Raw genomic sequence first — 19,254 nt, forward strand, 5'->3', positions numbered from 1 at the left:
TAATACCCATTAAAAAAATACAAAAGGAGAAGAACAGGAAATTCTGAATAAGGGGCAAAACCAGGCAGAAATAAAATGTAAATCGATATGAAAAAGAAACAATTAGAAATATCAGAAATGAGTAACAGAATTCAATGAAATAAAGAAGAAAAAAACAGATTAGACTAGACTCCATTGAGAAGAGAATTAAGAAATTAAGCTATTACTGAAGAACTCACCGAGAATACAGCACGAATACGTAAAGATTAAAAACCTGAATTAAGAGAAGATAAAGAAGCTCCACAGTATGTGTTATTGCAGTTCCAGAAGAGAATGAAAAGAATGGCACAGGAGTGGCCAGAATTTTTCCGAAGTGGCACAAAACACGAGCCCTCCGATCACAGGCACACTCTGAGTACTGAGCAGAATAAATGGAGATAAATGCAGACCAGGCCTAATCAGAATCGAACTGCAGAGCCTCTAGGATAAAGATAAAACTCTTCACATCTGCCAGGAAGAAAAGACAGATTCCCTAGGAAGAAACAGCGCTAACTGACATTAGACTTGTCATCAGCATAAGTCTAGAGAAATATTTTCAAAGTGCCAAGTAGAAACAATTATAAACCTACAATTCTGTGCCCTGCTAAATTATTTGTATGGGGGGTTTCAGACATGTAAATACTGAGAGTTTGCCTCCCACCTACTTTCTCGGAAGAGACGATTAAAAGATGTTCATGTGCAAGAACAAAAGTGAGCAGGAAGGAAGGCTGTCAAAAACTATGAAAGACCTACGATTTCCCCCTGCTTGCAAGGTCACGAGGTGTCTGCCAGTCTCATGGCTGCTGGAGAGACTCCTGGGTCAGAGACGAAGGACTGTGACAGCACAGAGGCAGCATGGGCTTCCTGTTCACATTGCTTCTCCTAAAGCCCCAAACCCCAGAGGGGCGATGCCGAGCAGCTCAGGCGGCTTCTACTCCCACACTGGCCTTAGAGCACAGCTGAAAACCACCGAGCTGTGCAGCTCTGCAATCTTTTCGTTCTTGGATTATGTTTATTGGCTCGCTTTCCTTCCATTCCTTTGAAGAGGCTGTGAGCCAGCCTGCCGTATCTTCGCCCCTGAGGAAGACATTATCTTTATTGTCCTGGTGAAAAAAAAAACAAATCTGCTCTTGCCCCCCAGGGAGAAACTACCTCTGTCTTCCAAGGGTGTTTGTTGACACAAGCGGTTACAGGTTGTGTGGAAATTCCATGGACAATTGTCTCCCAACAAAGAGGACAAATATAAAATTAAAAACAATTTTTTAGCTTAAATTAATCATTGTCTTAAATAACTTACTATTTTGTGTGTGCTTTTTAAAGGATAAAAATCTAATAGTTGGGGAGAAGAGCTGTTTAAAAAAAAACTAAGGTTTCTGTCTGATTTAAGACAGACTAGAGATCCTAAATAAATTTAGGCTTTAGATCAGTTTATTAAAGGATATGTGTGTGTGTGTGTATTAAAGAATAGACATACAGGGGCACCTGGGTGGCTCAGTCGTTAAGCATCTGCCTTCAGCTCAGGTCATGATCCCAGGGTCCTGGGATTGAGCTCCATGTCGGACTGTCTGTCCGGCCAGGAGTCTGTTCCTCCCTCTCCCTCTGCCCCTACCCCTCGCTCATGCTCCCTCCTCAAATAAATAAATAAAATCTTTTTTAAAAAAAGAGAATAGACATACAATTTACAGCTTTTTAAACTGAAGAAGGAAAAATATTAGGATATTTTTAAAAATTAACCAATCCAATAGAATACAAGAAAGGAGAAAATATAGGGAAAGACATAGTTTGTGGGATATATCTAAAGAGGTATTTAGAGGAACATTAATAGCCTTAAAGGCTTTTACTCAAAACTAAGAAAGCCCCAAAATACATGAGTTATTTTTTCGCTTAAGTAAGCTGGGGAAAGAACAGAATAAAACCAAATAAGCAAGAAGAAAGATAATGAAGATAAAAGAAATTAATTGGAGCAGGGGAGAAATGCACCCCACTTTCATCTGTCTCTTGTTAATTACCTGGACTCTGGCACTTGAGCTGCCAACGTTCTCACCTGCAAGTCTGGAGACTTGGGTCCGAAGACATGAGTGCGCCTTTTAAAGGGAAGTGGGGGCAGTGGGGAGAGTAAAGGGACATGGGTGTAAAATTTAACAAGCAAAACTATTTCAAAGAAAAGAAAAAGGGAAGAAAACAGCTTCAGAAACCAAATTCATGTGACCCAGATGGCATGGAGAATTGTCCTTTTTGGAACTATCCTGGAAAATTTGGGAAGTATGGACACAGACCCCATAATGTAGTCAGTTCAACATGAGTTTGACCGACATTTATTAGCTGGTTACTGTAGTGCTGCTGGGCTACACAGGTAAACCAGACATTAGTCCCGATCCTGGAGGACATAATGACAGGGACATGAACCTACGAGGGGCACTCAGTACAGTCAGAGGACTTGGAGTTAGGGTGGCACATAACTCCATGATTGTTCTGTTCCTCAACCCCAAACAGGAAATAAAACAATTCTTGGGTTGGAATTGTCAATAATTGGCAGAGATAAGAGGTTTTCAAAAGGGCAAACTGTGAAAAACATTTATGGATTCCCAGGATTAGCTCAACCTAATAAAGTAAGGATATTATTCCAACCCCATTAGAGGTAGCCAAAATGCAATAAATGTAAGGATACTGCAGGGGAAGGGAAAAATATTTTTCTTTCTACCCTTCTAGGTGTCATCTGGTGCTCTGCCGCAAAAGACAGATTAGAACAAACAACCTTATTGGGTGCCTGGGTGGCTCAGTTGGTTAAGCGACTGCCTTCGGCTCAGGTCATGATCCTGGAGTCCCAGGATCGAGTCCCGCATCGGGCTTCCTGCTCAGCAGGGAGTCTGCTTCTCCCTCTCACCCTCCTCCCTCTCATATGCTCTCTTTCTCTCTCTCATTCTCGCTCTCTCAAATAAATAAATAAAATCTTTAAAAAAAAAAAAAAAGAACAAACAACCTTATTAACATGAGCATCATGCATGGAAAACGCAGATTATGAGAGAAGAGTAACTCAAGGCTTGGTTGGTAATTGGGCTTATATAGCAGCTTAGCAAAAGAGCAATAAATTTTTAGAGAAGTAACAAGGCAAAGAAAAAGGATCTCGAGTCCGGGTGTGGGCCAATTGTGGAAAGGTAAATATATGGGAAACTAAAGGAAGTTATATGGGGCCGTTAGTCAAGTTCAATATGTAGATTCTTCTGGTGTAATCTCTGGGCTGATAAGGGTCTAGCTTGTCTCCAGTGATTGGAGAGGGGAGATGAGGCACCTTTGCAAGTTTTTTTGTCCTGCTCTTAGGCAAACTGTGTGCCTGTGTTGTGTTGGCCCCGGAGCTGAGAGCTTTTCTTGTCTCAGCTTCTTTTCAGTTGCTTTGAGCTCAAAGTAAACCTTATACCAAAGTGACATGTTTGCAGGTGGCATTTTTTGCTACTCTCTGATAAGAAGGGGGGATTACAAGGGTGTTTAGCATCAGTGTTCATGAAGGGAATAAAGTCTGAGTTGTGCTGACCTCACTAACTGGGGTGTGCCACCCACCTATACCCCAAGCCATGCGGAGCTCACTCAGTGCATTTGCTGCAGAATTCACGGTTGAACCTTAACTCTTTTGCATCTTAAAGATAGAGGCAAAATCCCTTCTTGAATATTTTCCTTCCTTCCCCAGAGTTAATCATTGTTTTGAAGTCCAGTATAGCCTTCCCACATCTGTTTTAATACAATTTATACAATTTATTTATACATATGTATTATTGCCATACCTGTTTTTAAACTTTGTATAGTGAATACATCTTAATACAACTTAACATTTTTTAAAAACTCAACATATACTTTTTTGTATTTCAGCCATAGTGATATATGTACCTCTAGTTCGTTCATGTTAACTCTTGTATATTGTGTGTATATTGATATATATGAAATAGCAATTATTATATGAGGTAAATACTAATAATCCTCCATTTTTCAGATGAGGAAACTGAAAACAGAGATTAAGCGGTTTGTCCAAGTCGTATAGTTAGTCACGAAGATTCACATGAGGATCATAAATTTTTCCTTATTCCATTCCAATAGCTTTTCCTATTTCCTGCCTTGGGTTAGGATTTATAATGTGACAGAGCAAGGGTGAGAGAGGGTATCCTTATGTTGTTCTTGACTTTATTTCAAATGCTTCTAAAAAACTTTAACTTTAGTATGTTTGCTATAGGTTTTCAATAAATATCTTGGAAGGAAGGATGTTGCCTTCTATTTATAGTTGGCCAAAAAAACTCTTTTTTCTTATAATGAATAAGTATTATATTTATCAAATACTTCCTGTCTCTGAAAAAAAAAACATGATTTTTTTTCTTTATATGTTGATTAGTAGATTGTTTTTGGTTTCAAAGCATTCCCGTTATTCTGGAATAAACCCTACTTGGTCATTTTGTGTTCTTACGTTAATATGCTGTTGAATTGTATTTGCTGAAGTTACTTTTAGGATTTTTATGTAGGTTGTAAGGTGAAATTGGTCTACAATTTTTAAAAATTATTCTGTGATTATCCAGCTCTGGCTTAAAATTTATAAACTCACGAAATTAGTTGATTTTTCCCTCCTTTTCTGTTTCATGAAATAGTTAGTGTGTTAAAGATACTGCTTCACCTGAAATATTTGATAAAGTTATACTATGAACTATCTGAGTCTAACACTTTTGGTGTGAGATTTGACTGATAATTCAATTTGGTACAGTGTCAATCAGTTTAAATTTTCTGTCTTAAGTGAAAATTATCATTTAATCCAAGTTTTCAAATTCATTGTTACTAAATTGTTCATGTATATTTTGACTTTTAAAGTCTCTACTATAACTGTAGTTTTGATCACCTCTTCAATTCTAAAAAAAAAAAAAAACACGAGAATTATAGAGATGATCTCAAAAGAACCAATCAATTCATGGTTATTTCATAAGACGAATAAAATAGACATTGCTCATCTAGATCAAGAAAAGAAATGAGAAAACAAAAATAATACCAAATGCTATTTAAGGGCTGTGAAGGGATTTCATTAGAAAATGGAACCGGAAGATACGAAACAGAGAATCTCACGCATGCTCCCTCAGAATAATGGAACTTGAAAATGGAGAGACTGATTCCCTATAAATGCCTGATTTACAGTGGACTGAGACTCGTCTGACCAATGAACATCTGCTAGTGATCTTTCACTATCCTCCAGCCAGTGAACTCACTGTTTGAACTCTGGCTGGCCTGCCTTCTCTGGGCACTCTTTCCCATTAATACAGCTGCCCCAAGCCCTCAACGGACTTGCCTGCAGCATGCATTTTCTGAAGTGCAGTTCCTCTGCTTTTCCTGAATAAACTCAGTTTCTGGTAATTCGAGCTTGCCTCAGTTTACCTCTTTATTTAGGTTAACAGGTTTTTTTTCCAATTCTAAAATTATCTTGTTCTGTAATTGTGGATTATCAAGTCCCTACCAAATCACTTTGCCTGTCCGCCTCTTCTTTGTCATTCCACGTGGTCACTATCTCCTTATCACAGCATAGCCAGGGATGGAGGCAAGTGTCTATGCCTTATTTACCTGCCATGTCCATTAGCTGGTCTGGTTAGAGAAGAAAGAACAGCTAAATTGATTCATTGTAACGTAGCCATTGCTCACACAAGGTAGCCTTATGTGCTCTTGATGAATACCTACCATGTCACGGGGACTGTGCAGGGTAATAGAGATTTGGAAGTTAAAAAAAAAAGATACACACCCCACCCTCAAAAATTGAAATATGCTGGAAAGACAGACATTAAGTAAGTAATTACACAAACAATTACAATAACGAAAGGTACTATGAAAGAGAAGTATAGGCTGCCATAACAAGGGACTACTGGAGTCTGTGAGGGTTAGAGGTGAACGTGGTAGCTGAGGAGCAGAAGTAGGGTAGGGACGGCAGGAAACAGTATCTGGAGGAAGCAGCATAGTGTGTTCAAGAAACCAAATAGCCAGGCTGGTGTGAGCCTGGAGAACACAAAGAGCTAGAACTTTCCAGGAATTGGGGACTTATCCTAAGATCAATGGGAAGCCACTGGATAGTTTTTAATACCACCTCTGGCTAAGCATCAGAAAGCCTACATTCCAGTAGCTATAGATCTGTAGTTATCCTTTCAAAACAAACTTTTATTTTCCCCCTCAAAAAAGCAGAAGTCTCTAGTAGGTATCCCATTTCTGACACATACCAGTTAGTGTAGTGAATGCTTCTTTTAGATAAACCATTACTTTAAACTTGTTATATATAATTTGTTAGCTTGAACTAGTTTGCAGTGCAACAGTCTGGGCTTTTCTTCCTGGTTTTTAAAACTGTAATTTACTGTAAAATGCACTTTTTATTTTTATTTTTATTTTTTTTTTAAATAAATTTTATTTTATTTTATTTTATTTTTTTAAAGATTTTATTTATTTATTTGAGAGAGAGAATGAGAGAGAGAGAGAGAGCATGAGAGGGGGAGGGTCAGAGGGAGAAGCAGACTCCCTGCCGAGCAGGGAGCCCGATGCGGGACTCGATCCTGGGACTCCAGGATCATGACCTGAGCCGAAGGCAGTCGCTTAACCAACTGAGCCACCCAGGCGCCCCTGTAAAATGCACTTTTTAATGTCTTGGGGACCTCTATTCTGGCTGACAGCATTATTTTGTTATTATCGTGTTTACTGTTGTCAATGGGTTTTGGACACAAATGCTCAGTTGGACACCTCCCATGTCTGTCATCAGAGCTCAGTGGTACCTCAGCTTGGGTCGACTGAAGAGGGCATTACATGCGAATTCTTGGCAATCCCAGCCTTTTATCCAATCTCCCTAAATTTCCACGTTCCTGAAGGGGCGAAAGGATGTTGTCCAAGGGAAAAGCAACTTGTGTAACCACTGTGCTCCTGTATGTGTTGTTACATTAACCTATGGATGATTTATCACAGGATCTTGACTTTACTGTAGGAGATAAAACAAAGGATATTTTTCAGGAGCCGTGGTATTTTGTCAGAAGCACCTAGATGGTAGCTTTATTATGTTCATTTGAAATGTCTGTTTTGAACCGATGCATTTGTCTGACTTTATTGATATTTCAAGTTGAATAATCATTTTTCATGTGAGTATTTGGTTCTTCAGAGGTTTTGTCATTTAAAAAGTTACACTTTTTCTGATCAGTGATTCACCAAAGGGTTTATAGTGATATCAGGCTTGGTGTAAACCAGTTTATAAATTTGCTCTTCTACCAGATTTATTTATACTTTAGCACATGTCCCCTGAGGACTTCATAGTTATATAATGAAACATTTTTTATTGTGGCAGTAACTTACAAACATTTATTATATATATTTATATATTTATATGTATATAAGCCACGTAAACAAAGGCAGTAACTTTTAAAAGTATCTAATTTTAAGTGTCTATCCAATATAAGGATGAGCTCGAATAAACTGGGGAAAATGGAATAAAGTGGGGGAATTGGCTACATTTGTGTTTATCTATCCTTAGAGCCATAATTTGAAAAATAACTCCCTAAGTGACTACTTATCATCCCAGTCCTTTATTTTAATAATTAGAAATACTAACAAATAATGACATTACTAATTGAAATATCAATTTTGACAAGCCTTTACTTATTTCTCTATTAAAATGACTTCCTGAAAATAACACAGGAAGTTAATGAATTGCTTGTTAATTAAATTTGAACTTTTTCTCCTCTAGTATTCAAATGAAAAAACTGAAATATGATATATTCAAATTGCTTTATACTAAATTGAACATTAATGGTTATATAAATATAATATATGGTAGTGTTACACATGAATGTAATAAGAATCTGTAACATTCATAATGGAATTTGCTAATTTTGAATATTGGCTTATCTTTTAAGTTCATTTTGTTCCTGAAAATTCAAGTGCTGAAATAATGTTTTACCAGCATTTTCTAATTAGCCAAGTGTAACTTCCCATGAAAAATTTAAACATTCTCTCATCCAACTAACAAATCAATCTATGTTTTCTCCTCTTGTTTTGTTAGCCTTTTAGCAAATACCCTGCTGTGATAAATGACATCTCATTCTGGTTGCCCTCTGAGAATTATACAGAAAACGATTTCTATGACTTAGTACGAACAATTGGAGGAGACCTGGTGGAAAAAGTTGATCTGATAGACAAGTTTGAACATCCAAAGTAAGTAAAAAACTTTCTGATTTTATCCTTTTTTTGTCTCTATGTGACAAATGGCTTATGGAAATATATAATAAAATTTTGCTGAAACTCAATGCATATGAGACAGAATATCTCCAGAATTTATAGTGAATATATAGTTAATCAGAAAAGACTTTTATATCAGTCCTTTCTGAAAATCTTTCTAAAATGCAATTTTGATCTTTCCTGTCTTAGTAAATAGGTGAGACAGAATGTTTTAAAGATCTTAGAGTTTTTCAGTATTGTTTTTAGAAGTGATTTCTTGCCATATCACATCCCAGGAACAGAGGACATGTGGCAGAAACAGGGGTTTGTGGAGAAAAAGCTGTTTTGTCAGTTTCTCAGTGAATATTTATTAAGCACTTGCCGCATGCCAAAAGCTGTATTAGGTCCTAGGATAAAGTTTAATAACCTTATCAGGATCCATCTCAGTGTTGGCCTGTCTTCCTGGGGTGTGTGTGTGTGTGTGTGTGTGTGTGTGCTGTAGTCTTACACTAATCAGATTTGACTCTACTTTGGTTTTAGAAAAGTTTTCTTGAGTTATATCATTAAGGATTTGTTCTGATCCATTGTTCTGTTTCATTCTTCCGGAATTCCAGTTCTGCATGAGTAGGCTCTCCTTTATGTGACTTCTCTACCTATTACTTTCTCTCTAATGTTTTAAAACTCTTTATTTACACTTCATTTTGAATGCTTTTCTCATTGCTACCTTCTCTGTCCCTTACTGTTTTCTGCAGTCTCTTCTTCCTTGCTCACATTCCATTTCCATCTTCGATTACTTTGTTTTTCCCCCTTGTATGAGTTCTGCGAGCTCACATTTCAGTTCCTCCTGTTTTCTTGCCTTCTACTCTCTGAATTATTTGTTCTTTGTAGTTTTACTTCATAGAGGAATTGCTTCATTTGGTTTTAAAAAATCTATTGCAAGATATTTGCCCAGCAATTTCTTACGATCCAGGGGCAACATTTTTTTTCCCTATGACTTCTTTGTTAAAAAGTTTTTCTTTCATCTTCCTTATTTTTTCCCCCAGTTTTTAAATTGATGTACCTGTGGTATGCATATGATTTGCCTTTTTGTTACTTGTATTTGAATGGTATTGGATTTTCTGAACCAGCTATGTGCACAAAGTTGAGGTGTGAGGGTGGGGGTTGACATGGCAGGTAGGGGCTAGGGTGATCATTCCGGCTAGTTGTTTTCACCACCCTAAGGCTTTTATCTTCTCCAGTGCCAAGAAATAAGTCTTTCTTTGAATATGGCTCATTCATCTCATTGATTCCTTGTATAGTTCTGCATCCCACCCCAAATCTTCTCTTCTTACAAACAAAAGATTCGCCTTTGTTTACTTCAGTTTCAATACTTATCGGTGATAAAGATTTTGAACTTCAGATTATAACCCTCAGCTCTGAGAAATATGTCTTTGCTAGTATTTTCTGAGAAATGCCACTGTTTGTGTTTCTTTCCTTCACATCTTCTCATTAGCTTCTACTTGCTTTGAGCTGCTCTTGGCAGCCTTTAAATTATTTTGGAGTTTGCAGATGATATCTGTGCCCTAACTTTACAGAAACAGTATATATGGAGCAGCCTGGGTTTTTGACATGATGGAATACCCATTCAATCCAGGACTATTCTGTGAGAGAGAAATTTCCAGGAATTTCCATGTTGATAGTGAAATTCCAGTTACTTACTTTTGAAGAAGAGGGAAAGTGTAGGACTAAGACTGATTGTTCAATATTAACTGAGATACGAAAAGGACATGACTTGTTATTTTTTCCCCATTGTTGTTTAATATGTAGAAAACCCATGGGTATCAAGGATTCAGAATCTATTCCTAATTTTATACTTCTCAAGCTTTTGCTTCCTGCCGTTGCCTTAGCCCTACCTCTACTCTCATATCATCAGTGTCAAAAGTTAGAGGAGTAGCCCTTTCTGGTTGGAGATGATCAGATCTTAAAGGTTAGAGGGAGATGTTGTTGCCTGGATGTGGGAGTAAGTGTGGTTTGGGGGCGGGGTAAATATCGTTTTTATCTGACTTGGAGGTGATTTGCAGTGGTGAGAGTAAATGCTGAATGGGCATGCTAATTGGAGAAATTCTGTGAGAATGAGGTAGTGTTGGGGTCCTTTGACCACGAACACACCAGGCAGGCAGATATTCCATTTAAAAAAAAAAAATCACTGGACTATATAGGAATGCTCTGTTGATGCCAATCTATACACACAACCACATACTAACTTATGAAAGTAGGATTTGTCCAGTTGCTTCCAGAGGAGACAGTACTTTTGCTTGGAAATTTGAAAACAACCAACCAACCAAAAAAATACTTTTTATTGGCACTGATCTTACCATCTTTTAAATAAATGTTAAACAGATATTTAAGGCCAATTATTCTGGAGCTATGCCAAATGATTAGTCTGCTCAGAGTGTGCATCTATCTTAATAAGGGACTTGGTGGTTGGAGTAAGGTTCCTGTGGCAGAGATTGCTAATTATGTCTCAATATCCAGTCCCTCATTTAAAAAATAATGTAACTTTGATTTTTTATCTAAGCAGCACTATAACTAGGTGTATCTATGTGGCCAAGTCTAGCTAATGATTTATAAGTAGAAGTGTTCAGGTATTTCCAAAAGTTTCCCTGAAAAGTTAGGTTGAGGCTGTCCTTTTTCCTTCCTGCTACTTGGATGTGAACGTAATGGCTGGTACTCTGGCACCCATTTTGGACCATGGTGTGACCTTGGCAATGGAAGTCGTGTCGAGTACAGCCTGGGTCTCTGGCACGGGAGTGTCAGTTCAGCCCTGGACTTTTATGTGAGAGACAAGTGTCTTGTTGAAGCCATTGTTTTCAGATCTTTGTTACTAGCAACCAAAGGTAAACTTTGCTATTATAGCCCTGAGGAAAAAGACAGACTTGCAGAAAAGGACACATTATTTAGTAATAGTGGCTCACTGAGTAAAGATCCTCAGGAAATACCTGTTGAGGGCCGGATAGTAAATAGTTTTGACTTTGTGGACCATAGGGTCTCTGCAACATCTGTGCCCCCCTCTGCTATTGTAAAAGCAGTCAGGGACAAAATGAAACCAAACAAACATGGCTGTGTTCCAGCAAAGCCTTAATTACAAAAACAGGTGAAGGGCTAGATTTGGCCCATAGTTTGCTGACCGCAGATGTACAGGAGGGAGCCACATATAATTTTTTATCTGACCCCCACTCACATATTCTAAAATCCTCCTCTCGGAGGTCTTTTTTCCTTGGGCACCCTGCACCCTCCCATTCTCCCCTCATTAAGAGTTCCTGACTTGGGTGGTGGCAAGTGAAGGGTCACCTGACCTTGTACTCATCAATGCATATCTGGAGCTCAGGACTTAACTTTATTTTCTAAACACGGAAATTAAATACTGCTAAGCAGTCCAAAGAGCTCTGACCCTTTCTTTGCCTACCATCAAGAACTGAGAAATGCTAGTGGCAAGTGAAAGACTCTCTGAAATAAACAAGTAGTTGAACAAATTGTGTGTTAATTTTTTTTTTTTTTTTTTTTAACAAATTAGGTGTCATTTTGTGAACAAGAGCAGATCCCAAGATGTTTCAGGGAGACATAAACTGCTGAATAAGAACCTAATTTCATAATGTTAGACAAATGGGCCCATTTTTTCTGGGTTACAGATAACAGTTTGTGCCCTGAAGGGTTACAGATAACAGCTGTTCAGGTTAGAAGAAGATGACTTTTTGTTCTAGTCCGTCATTCGGAACCTTCTCCCAGAGCATCTTTGCCACTTAATCTATAGGCCACTCACTGTGCAGAGGCATTCTTCTAGTTCCAAATTGCACGTAACAAAAAGTAGAGTAGTGATGACTTCTGAAGAGGAGATCTGCGGTCCCTGGATGTGCTTTGATGCCTTTGCAGCATTTTACTATATGCATAGTGCGCTGAGTCATGAGAAGACTTAGGGAAATAAGTTCTGCATGTCAACATACAAACCTGGGTATCTGTTGTTTGACGCATTTATGAGTACAGTGGTCATTTTAGTCTCTATGTCCGTGCACCTGAAGGAATTATGGGGTACAGTGTTTATTTTCTCCTGTAGCACAACTACTTAAAACATTTCTTAGCCCCGGGTAGGAGAGAGAACAAAGAGCAGAAAGAAACTTAACCATTGTCTTCGGCCACGAGCACCTCATGTGGGGATGGCACCAATTATTTGTGAGCTGTGGAAATGGACTGGAAAGTGGGCTCGGATGGGACGGATTTGGGTTGAGCCCAAGGTAGAGGTTTTTGGAAGTTAGAATTAGGGGATTTAAAAGACTTACTTGACTGGACTACAAGGAAGGGGTGGTGGGGAAAATGCGCCAGGGGTCTGCAGCAGGCTCTGCTTGGCCGTGTCCCCAAACCAGTGCTTCCCACAGGCCTCCCCCTTGTTCCTGGGGCTGCTGCTTGCTTTGTGCATCCTGCTCAGACAGTCGTGGACACGCTTTCCTGGATGTGTGAACCCACAGTCAGGGTCTAGTTGGGGCCAAGATGCTAGAGGTAAGCATCCTGAGCCATGGGCACCAAAGGCGAGTCCCAGCTCTGTTCAGCCCTCCTTGATCCAGTTAATAGTTCTGTTCTTTACGTGACCACTTGCAGTTGGGACAAATTTGGCACAGGTCGGTACCGGAGCACTTGTTCGGTATTTTTTTTTTTTTTTTTTGATGTTTTATTTTTTATTTTTTTATTTTTTTTAATTTTTTATTGTTATGTTAATCCCCATACATTACATCATTAGTTTTAGATATAGTGTTCCATGATTCATTGTTTGTGCATAACACCCAGTGCTCCATGCAGAACGTGCCCTCCTCAATACCCATCACCAGGCTAACCCATCCTCCCAACCCCCTCCCCTCTAGAACCCTCAGTTTGTTTTTCAGAGTCCATTGTCTCTCATGGTTCTTCTCCCCCTCCGATTTCCCCCCCTTCATTCTTCCCCTCCTGCTACATTCTTCTTCTTCTTCTTTTCTTTCTTTGTTCGGTATTTTTTAACAGCATGCTGAAGAGGGGCTTCACGAAGAGAGGCGCTTTCTCGGTGTGGCTGCCCCCTTCTCAGTGGGTGTGAGTCACGGGCATTACCTGCTCCTGACTGGCCACAGCAAGCGGTGGGAGCCCTGTGGATGAGGCAGTTTGGATGACTTCTCCTTCCTTCTTCCCTTCCTCTCGTCTTTCCCTCCCTTCTCTCTCTCTCTTTTTTTTTGGGGGGGGGTGTTTGATTTTGGTTTGGCAAATTGCATCCAATAAAAACATAAAAGTTTAAAAATAAAAAGGTAGAGATTCACCCATCATCTCAACACCCTAACACCATAGTTCTTCATATTGTTACATTTTCCCTGTCTTAACTTTTTTCATACTTATGCGTCAGATGACATTTGATCCTTGAATGATACATGCTTTGTATTATCAACCTTCTGGTCTAGAGTGGGGTTCTTCAGCCTCTGCACTACTGATATTTGGGGCCAGATAATTCTTTGTGGGGGCAGGGGGGAGGCTGTTCTGTGCACCATAAGATGTGAGCAGTACCTCTGACCACTCTCAGCCCCTCCCAGCACCTTATGATGACCAAAAATGCCTCCAGACATTGCCAAATGCCCCCTGTCAGGCAAAATTGCCCCCAGTCGAGAACCATTGGGATATCATTTAGTGGAGAATTTCTTATTTCTTCTGAAAAAATATTATTTCTTAAAACCATGCTTTACTTTTCTGTTCTGACCAGCAGGGAGAAGGGACAGAAGGACCTCACAAGAAGGAGGTGTTCACTGGGGGTTCTTGTGGTTCCAAGAAACACACTTGACAAAACATGGGTAAAGCTGGCTTCAGAAAGAACAGGAGCTAGGGCAGGGTCTGAACTTTCTGTCTCCGTCGCTCTTTCTGGGGTTTGTCTACCAATTTCTGCTTCTCTGTTGCATTCTATTTCCTCACGCTCACTCTGGCTCTCCCCTGCTTTCCACCATATAGCTTGCACTCTCTCTGTATCTTGCAGAGTTCAGAATATCCTGCCCAGCCCCCAAGTCTAAATGACCTTTAGGTGTCAGCGCTCAGCACCAGTTGCTACCACTTTGCCCAATTCTTACATTCTCGACAAAGGAATCTCGCTGGCCCGAGATTTTCTGGTCACTGACCAGCTGGAGGACAGGTTCTCCTCGAATCAGGTGCCTGCCCTCACTCTAATTAGCCGCACGAGTCACATGGACAGACCTCTGACCTTGTTTTATACGTCGGTAGGTTTACTGTCTATGCAGATCTTTCTTTGTTTTCTCATCAGCCTGAACCCAGTGGCTTCTGACTGAAGCACTGCCATTTTTAGACTTCCTTGAACTTCATGCAAAGAGGCACGTTGTAAGAACGTTAGCCAGTCGCTTCTCGAGTTCCTGCGTTATAGGAGACACTGGGTCCACTGGGACCACAAGGATATTAAGGCAAGATCCCAGTTTTTATGGGGCCAAATAACGAAGGAAAATTAACTAGCAATAAAAAGTAGAAGGTAATAGTAAGGTGGGTTAAGCCTAGTAAGTGGCCTGCACAGTTTCTGATGCCCCGTAAACCTTCCCTGTCTGAGGGGCAATGTCTAGGGCTATAGATTCAGAGCAGGGCAGCCACTGGTCTGAGGAGATTTCCCAGGACACAGGATAGCAAACTCTGCATGTCTGTCTCCCTTCTGCTACCTTGTGAATGAGGTGTACACAGCTCTGATTCTAATTAATGTCAGTAAGTGCCTTTGAGTAGAAACCTTCAGTTCCTGTAAAAAGAACTCTGGGTTGTTATGTTCTTTTGTTGCTGGGGCAGATTCACTCAGGGTGGCCACTTTAAGACAAACGGGATTTATTTAAGGAGATACGTGAATCAGAACAAGAAACCTGTTTGGAACCAAGGCAGGTCTAAGGGCTAGAGATCTTTTGCAACTGGGTGCCCCTGGTTCTATCCCTCTGCTTGCACCTCTTAGCCAGGGACCACTCATAAAACAGCTCAGCCCACTTTCCAGAACACGTAGCCGTAGTCTGAACATTTACAACCAGAAGGGTTCATGGGACATTTTTTCAGAATAAGCCCCCAAGTACTGACCCTGCCCTCATCCCCCACCAGTCTGCTCCTCGCATAGAGCTCTATGTAACTGCTCCTAATGTTGGCTCATTCATCTCTTGTGTTCCTTATTTGCATTTAAACTTTTCTAGACTATTCCACTTGATGGAAACTCCATAGGGCACTATGGCATAGTCTCTCACTGCCATCTTCCCACCATGTTTATATTAGTGGAAGAGGCTGGCTCCCTGCGTGACGCTTGGTGGATGGCTCACTGATCCTTCTTCATAGCTTAGAGGAGCTTTTGTTACCCGGCTGCATACTTCAAAGGCGGTGTAGGCCAGTGGAAAGAGCTCAGAATTCAGAGTCACAGGCCATCAGCGGAGTCTTGGCCCCTTCACATCTTAGAAGTCTCATAAAGGGGCTCTCTGGCCTCAGTTCCTCATCTGCCAACCCAGGGTGCTAACATCATCCCCAAATGGCAACTGCAAAAATTAGATGAGCCTATAGATGTGAAATGCTTTGAAAACTATTTTTTTTTAAATAGCTATCACAGTAAAAACCAGTAACTGTCACAATCAGCCCATCTTGCTTATTAAAGAATAACCTTAGCCCAGCCAGGAGTCTTGGATTTGGCAGCCAAACACATATGACTAGGAAGTTCTGGTCATCACGGGAAGCAGAGTGGGACTTCATATTCTGTGTTGGGAAAATGCCATGGCCAGTGGCAGGTGGGATGACATCTCTGGTTTACAAATCACTCCCTGGTCCTGGTTCTTGTTGACAGAGCCAAAGAAGGGCAGTTATCTGAACTTAAACCCTGGCCAGCAATGAAAAGCCAGCGACAGCTAATCTTGAGAGAGCTTGTCAGAAGTTGCGTCCCCTTGAAATTGACAGCATGCAGTAAGGGAGCTGGCTCGGGGCGGCCAGGCCTGCTTTGGAACGCTCCTGGCTTCTTTCCCTTTCTTCGCTTTTATTGCAATGCTGGTGGCGTGAGTCTAAGAACTTTTATTGTTGTGGTTCAGACAGCCCAGAAAGCAATTCTAAGAACACTATTTTTAGCCTGGATATTTGTTTTTCCCTGCCTTCCTCCCTTTACCTCCTTCCCCAAAGCCTTCTTTTTAAAGCAGGTCACGAGGGGTGCATTTTCTTGCTGCCACGTAGCGGCTCTGTTTGCCACCAGCAGTAGACAAATTAAAACACAATTAGTTCAGTCCCCGAACACCTTGTTCTGCCTTGTCCCCCAGCACTTCACCATTTGCTGAAGGATTCTTTGGGATTACCTTCAGCACTGACCTGGCAGGGCCCTGGGAGCAGCATCTCGGCACAGAGCAGAGAAGGAGCAGAGAGACAGCTCGATGGCCGCCAGGCAAGGAGAGAGGCCAGGAGCTTAATGAGCTGGATCTTCAGTGATCTGTTGCGTGCATGCACACCTTCGTGAAAATTAACCATGAAGCCACTCTTCCCTCTTTAACTTTCAATTAGCAGTTTTCGGGGAATTCTTTGGAAATTATCTTGACTTGGCACCCCGTACACCTTTTTGCAGCATGGAGATTGAATGCTCTCTTTCCAAGATGCAAGGCAAAAGTAACCCACATCCCTTGATGTTTCCCTGTCCCTGTCCCACCCCCATCGATCAGATGAAAGCGAGTTAAAATGCACACCAAGGACAACATGTTAGGGGACTCTAAGTCACAGAATTGCTGGCAGAAATGCGATGGGGAGGGGCAGCCCCACCGCATCATTTTGGGCAATTATGAGTCATGCCCTAAACCATTTTGGATCTTTAATCTGTTATCCCAGGTCACAAGGTCACTTCTTTCAATTAGCTACCACCCAAATCCGATGCCCAGAGCTGCAGTGGGAGCCTGCCTCCCACTCCCACCCGCACCGTCCATACTGGGTCAGTGACCTTGTCCTTCACACCCCACAGAGGCTTGGCCTTGAATGTACCGCGACCCTCACAGTTAATGATGATGTCTTAGTAACCAAGAGATTTTTTAATCCAAATACAACCTGACATTGTACAGCCTCAGAATCATACATAGGATAACCAAACACTTTTCCTGATGCTAGATCTTGGAGTTGAGTCTCTAAAGATAAGATTTGTAAGAAAGTTTCTGAGACCTATTTGAATTTCTGAGCAGCAGAGACGGGCTCCCCAGACTTGCCGATCTCTCTGGCTCCAGCACCAGCCAGGCTGGGGCTACGATGCACAGTGCACGGGCCGGGGCGGGGTGGGGGGGGGGGGGCATCCGAGTGTCTCTCGGGTTAGTTACTTTCCTTAGCTTGGTCATAACTGAGACTTAAGCTGTTGGTGTACAAAAGCAGGCAGGGACCTCTAGGGATGGGAGGTCAACTCCAGGGGAAGGGACCAGTGGTGTACACAGTTGGTCAAATGGCACCCAAGATCTAGGGCTCCACGCAGTAGCGAGCCCAGTGGAAGCGGGTGGCAGAGCGACGAGCAGTCACAGAGAAGCTGGGCTTAGGGGCCGCAGTCTGCCTGGGAGCTCCGTTGCTTAGCTGCCACCCCAGGGCTCCTGACTGTCCCCTCCGTAGAGGTGGGATCAGATCTGGAGTCCACACGTGGGGGTGGGGGGTAAGGGGTGGTTAAATTAGAAAATCCAGGCGACCAACAGGAACTTCGATTTGTGTTTTGTTTTTGTTTTTTGGTGGTTTGTTTTGTTTTGTTTTCACAGCCTATTGCTCCACTGGGGGATCTACTTATTCAAGTGTCGTTTGGAGCCAGAGAAAGTATGACTATGACCAGAATTTAATCAGGTGTCTGGTGAGGACAGAGCAAGGTAGAATGTTCCGTAAGATTTACATGAAGAAGAGGAGGACACCTCAAGGCAGTGTAGTGCCCGTCAGGGTATCCCGTTCCAGCGGAGACGCTGTAGCATAGAGGGGGCTAGTTAGTCAGACACTTAGGAAAGTCAGACGCTTAGGAAATGAATTGAGGAACTTATATTCAGATCTCCCCAGCATGTCACCACCACCTGCTCACGGAGACCTCAGCCTCCTGCACAGTTCCCCTCAAGTATTTCTGGAGGTCTCCAAGGATGTCCCACATTTGCTTACAAACAAACTTCCCCTGAACATGCCGGGACTCATGGGGGCCCCCGGTTTCCTCCTGGATATTGCCAGCCCTGCTGCTGCTCCAGCTGGCACACACCCATGAGACTTCGGGGGGTCTTCACGGTGTCCTGTGCTATTTCAGATTTGGGCAGAGCTGTGCCTTCCCTTGCTGGTGTCACACCTGTCACCGGGGACTCAAGCAGCTCTGCTCTGAGCCCCATCTCCCTTCCTACCTTGCAGAGCCCCTCCCCCAGGCTTTCCCCTCCAGGCAAACCCCTGCAAAGAAAGCCTCGGGGATTCCAGCGCACAACTGACTCTGTCTCAGTTCAGACCAGAATCTTTCAGACCTCGGAAATGAGGACAAAATCAACAAAACACTGGTCACCTTCTCCTCTTTTGTGAACAGAACTATTTTGCAAGATGTCTTATTTAATATTTCTCAGAGGAGAAAGAATACCCCACGGAAGTTTTTAGATTCTGTGTTTGACAGATCCGGCCACTTTTCTTAGCCTCTACTTCCTCCTGAAAGAAAGTGATGATAGTAAGATGAGAAAAGAGGAAACCAGCAGTGAAAATGAAGCAGGTGAAATATTTGTACAAGAGATGACAGCTGTGGTCTACACACTTACTCAGAATTTTACTGGAATAATCGCTTATCTTTTTTTTTTTTTTAATTTTTTATTGTTATGTTAATCCCCATACATTACATCATTAGTTTTAGATATAGTGTTCCATGATTCATTGTTTGTGCATAACACCCAGTGCTCCATGCAGAACGTGCCCTCCTCAATACCCATCACCAGGCTAACCCATCCTCCCAACCCCCTCCCCTCTAGAACCCTCAGTTTGTTTTTCAGAGTCCATCGTCTCTCATGGTTCTTCTCCCCCTCCGATTTCCCCCCCTTCATTCTT

The 19,254-nt window shown here is 41.6% G+C and overlaps 1 protein-coding gene across 13 annotated transcripts in view; it reads left to right on the forward strand.

Annotated features, from left to right (window-relative positions):
- The window catches only part of FARS2 (phenylalanyl-tRNA synthetase 2, mitochondrial), a 715,905-nt gene that overhangs the window by 417,652 nt on the left and 278,999 nt on the right, over nucleotides 1-19,254 (forward strand). For 12 of the 13 annotated variants that reach the window (XM_032424619.1, XM_032424618.1, XM_032424616.1 and 9 more), the window contains one exon: nucleotides 8,060-8,211. In XM_032424619.1, the coding sequence (XP_032280510.1) occupies nucleotides 8,060-8,211 (152 nt within the window). Of the gene's footprint in view, nucleotides 1-8,059; nucleotides 8,212-17,963; nucleotides 18,974-19,254 lie in introns of those variants that run through there. The other variant, XM_032424617.1, reaches the window with a different exon arrangement.

Source organism: Phoca vitulina, unplaced genomic scaffold (genome assembly GCF_004348235.1).
Source record: "Phoca vitulina isolate PV1807 unplaced genomic scaffold, GSC_HSeal_1.0 scaffold31, whole genome shotgun sequence".
Taxonomy (NCBI): Eukaryota; Metazoa; Chordata; class Mammalia; order Carnivora; family Phocidae; genus Phoca; species Phoca vitulina.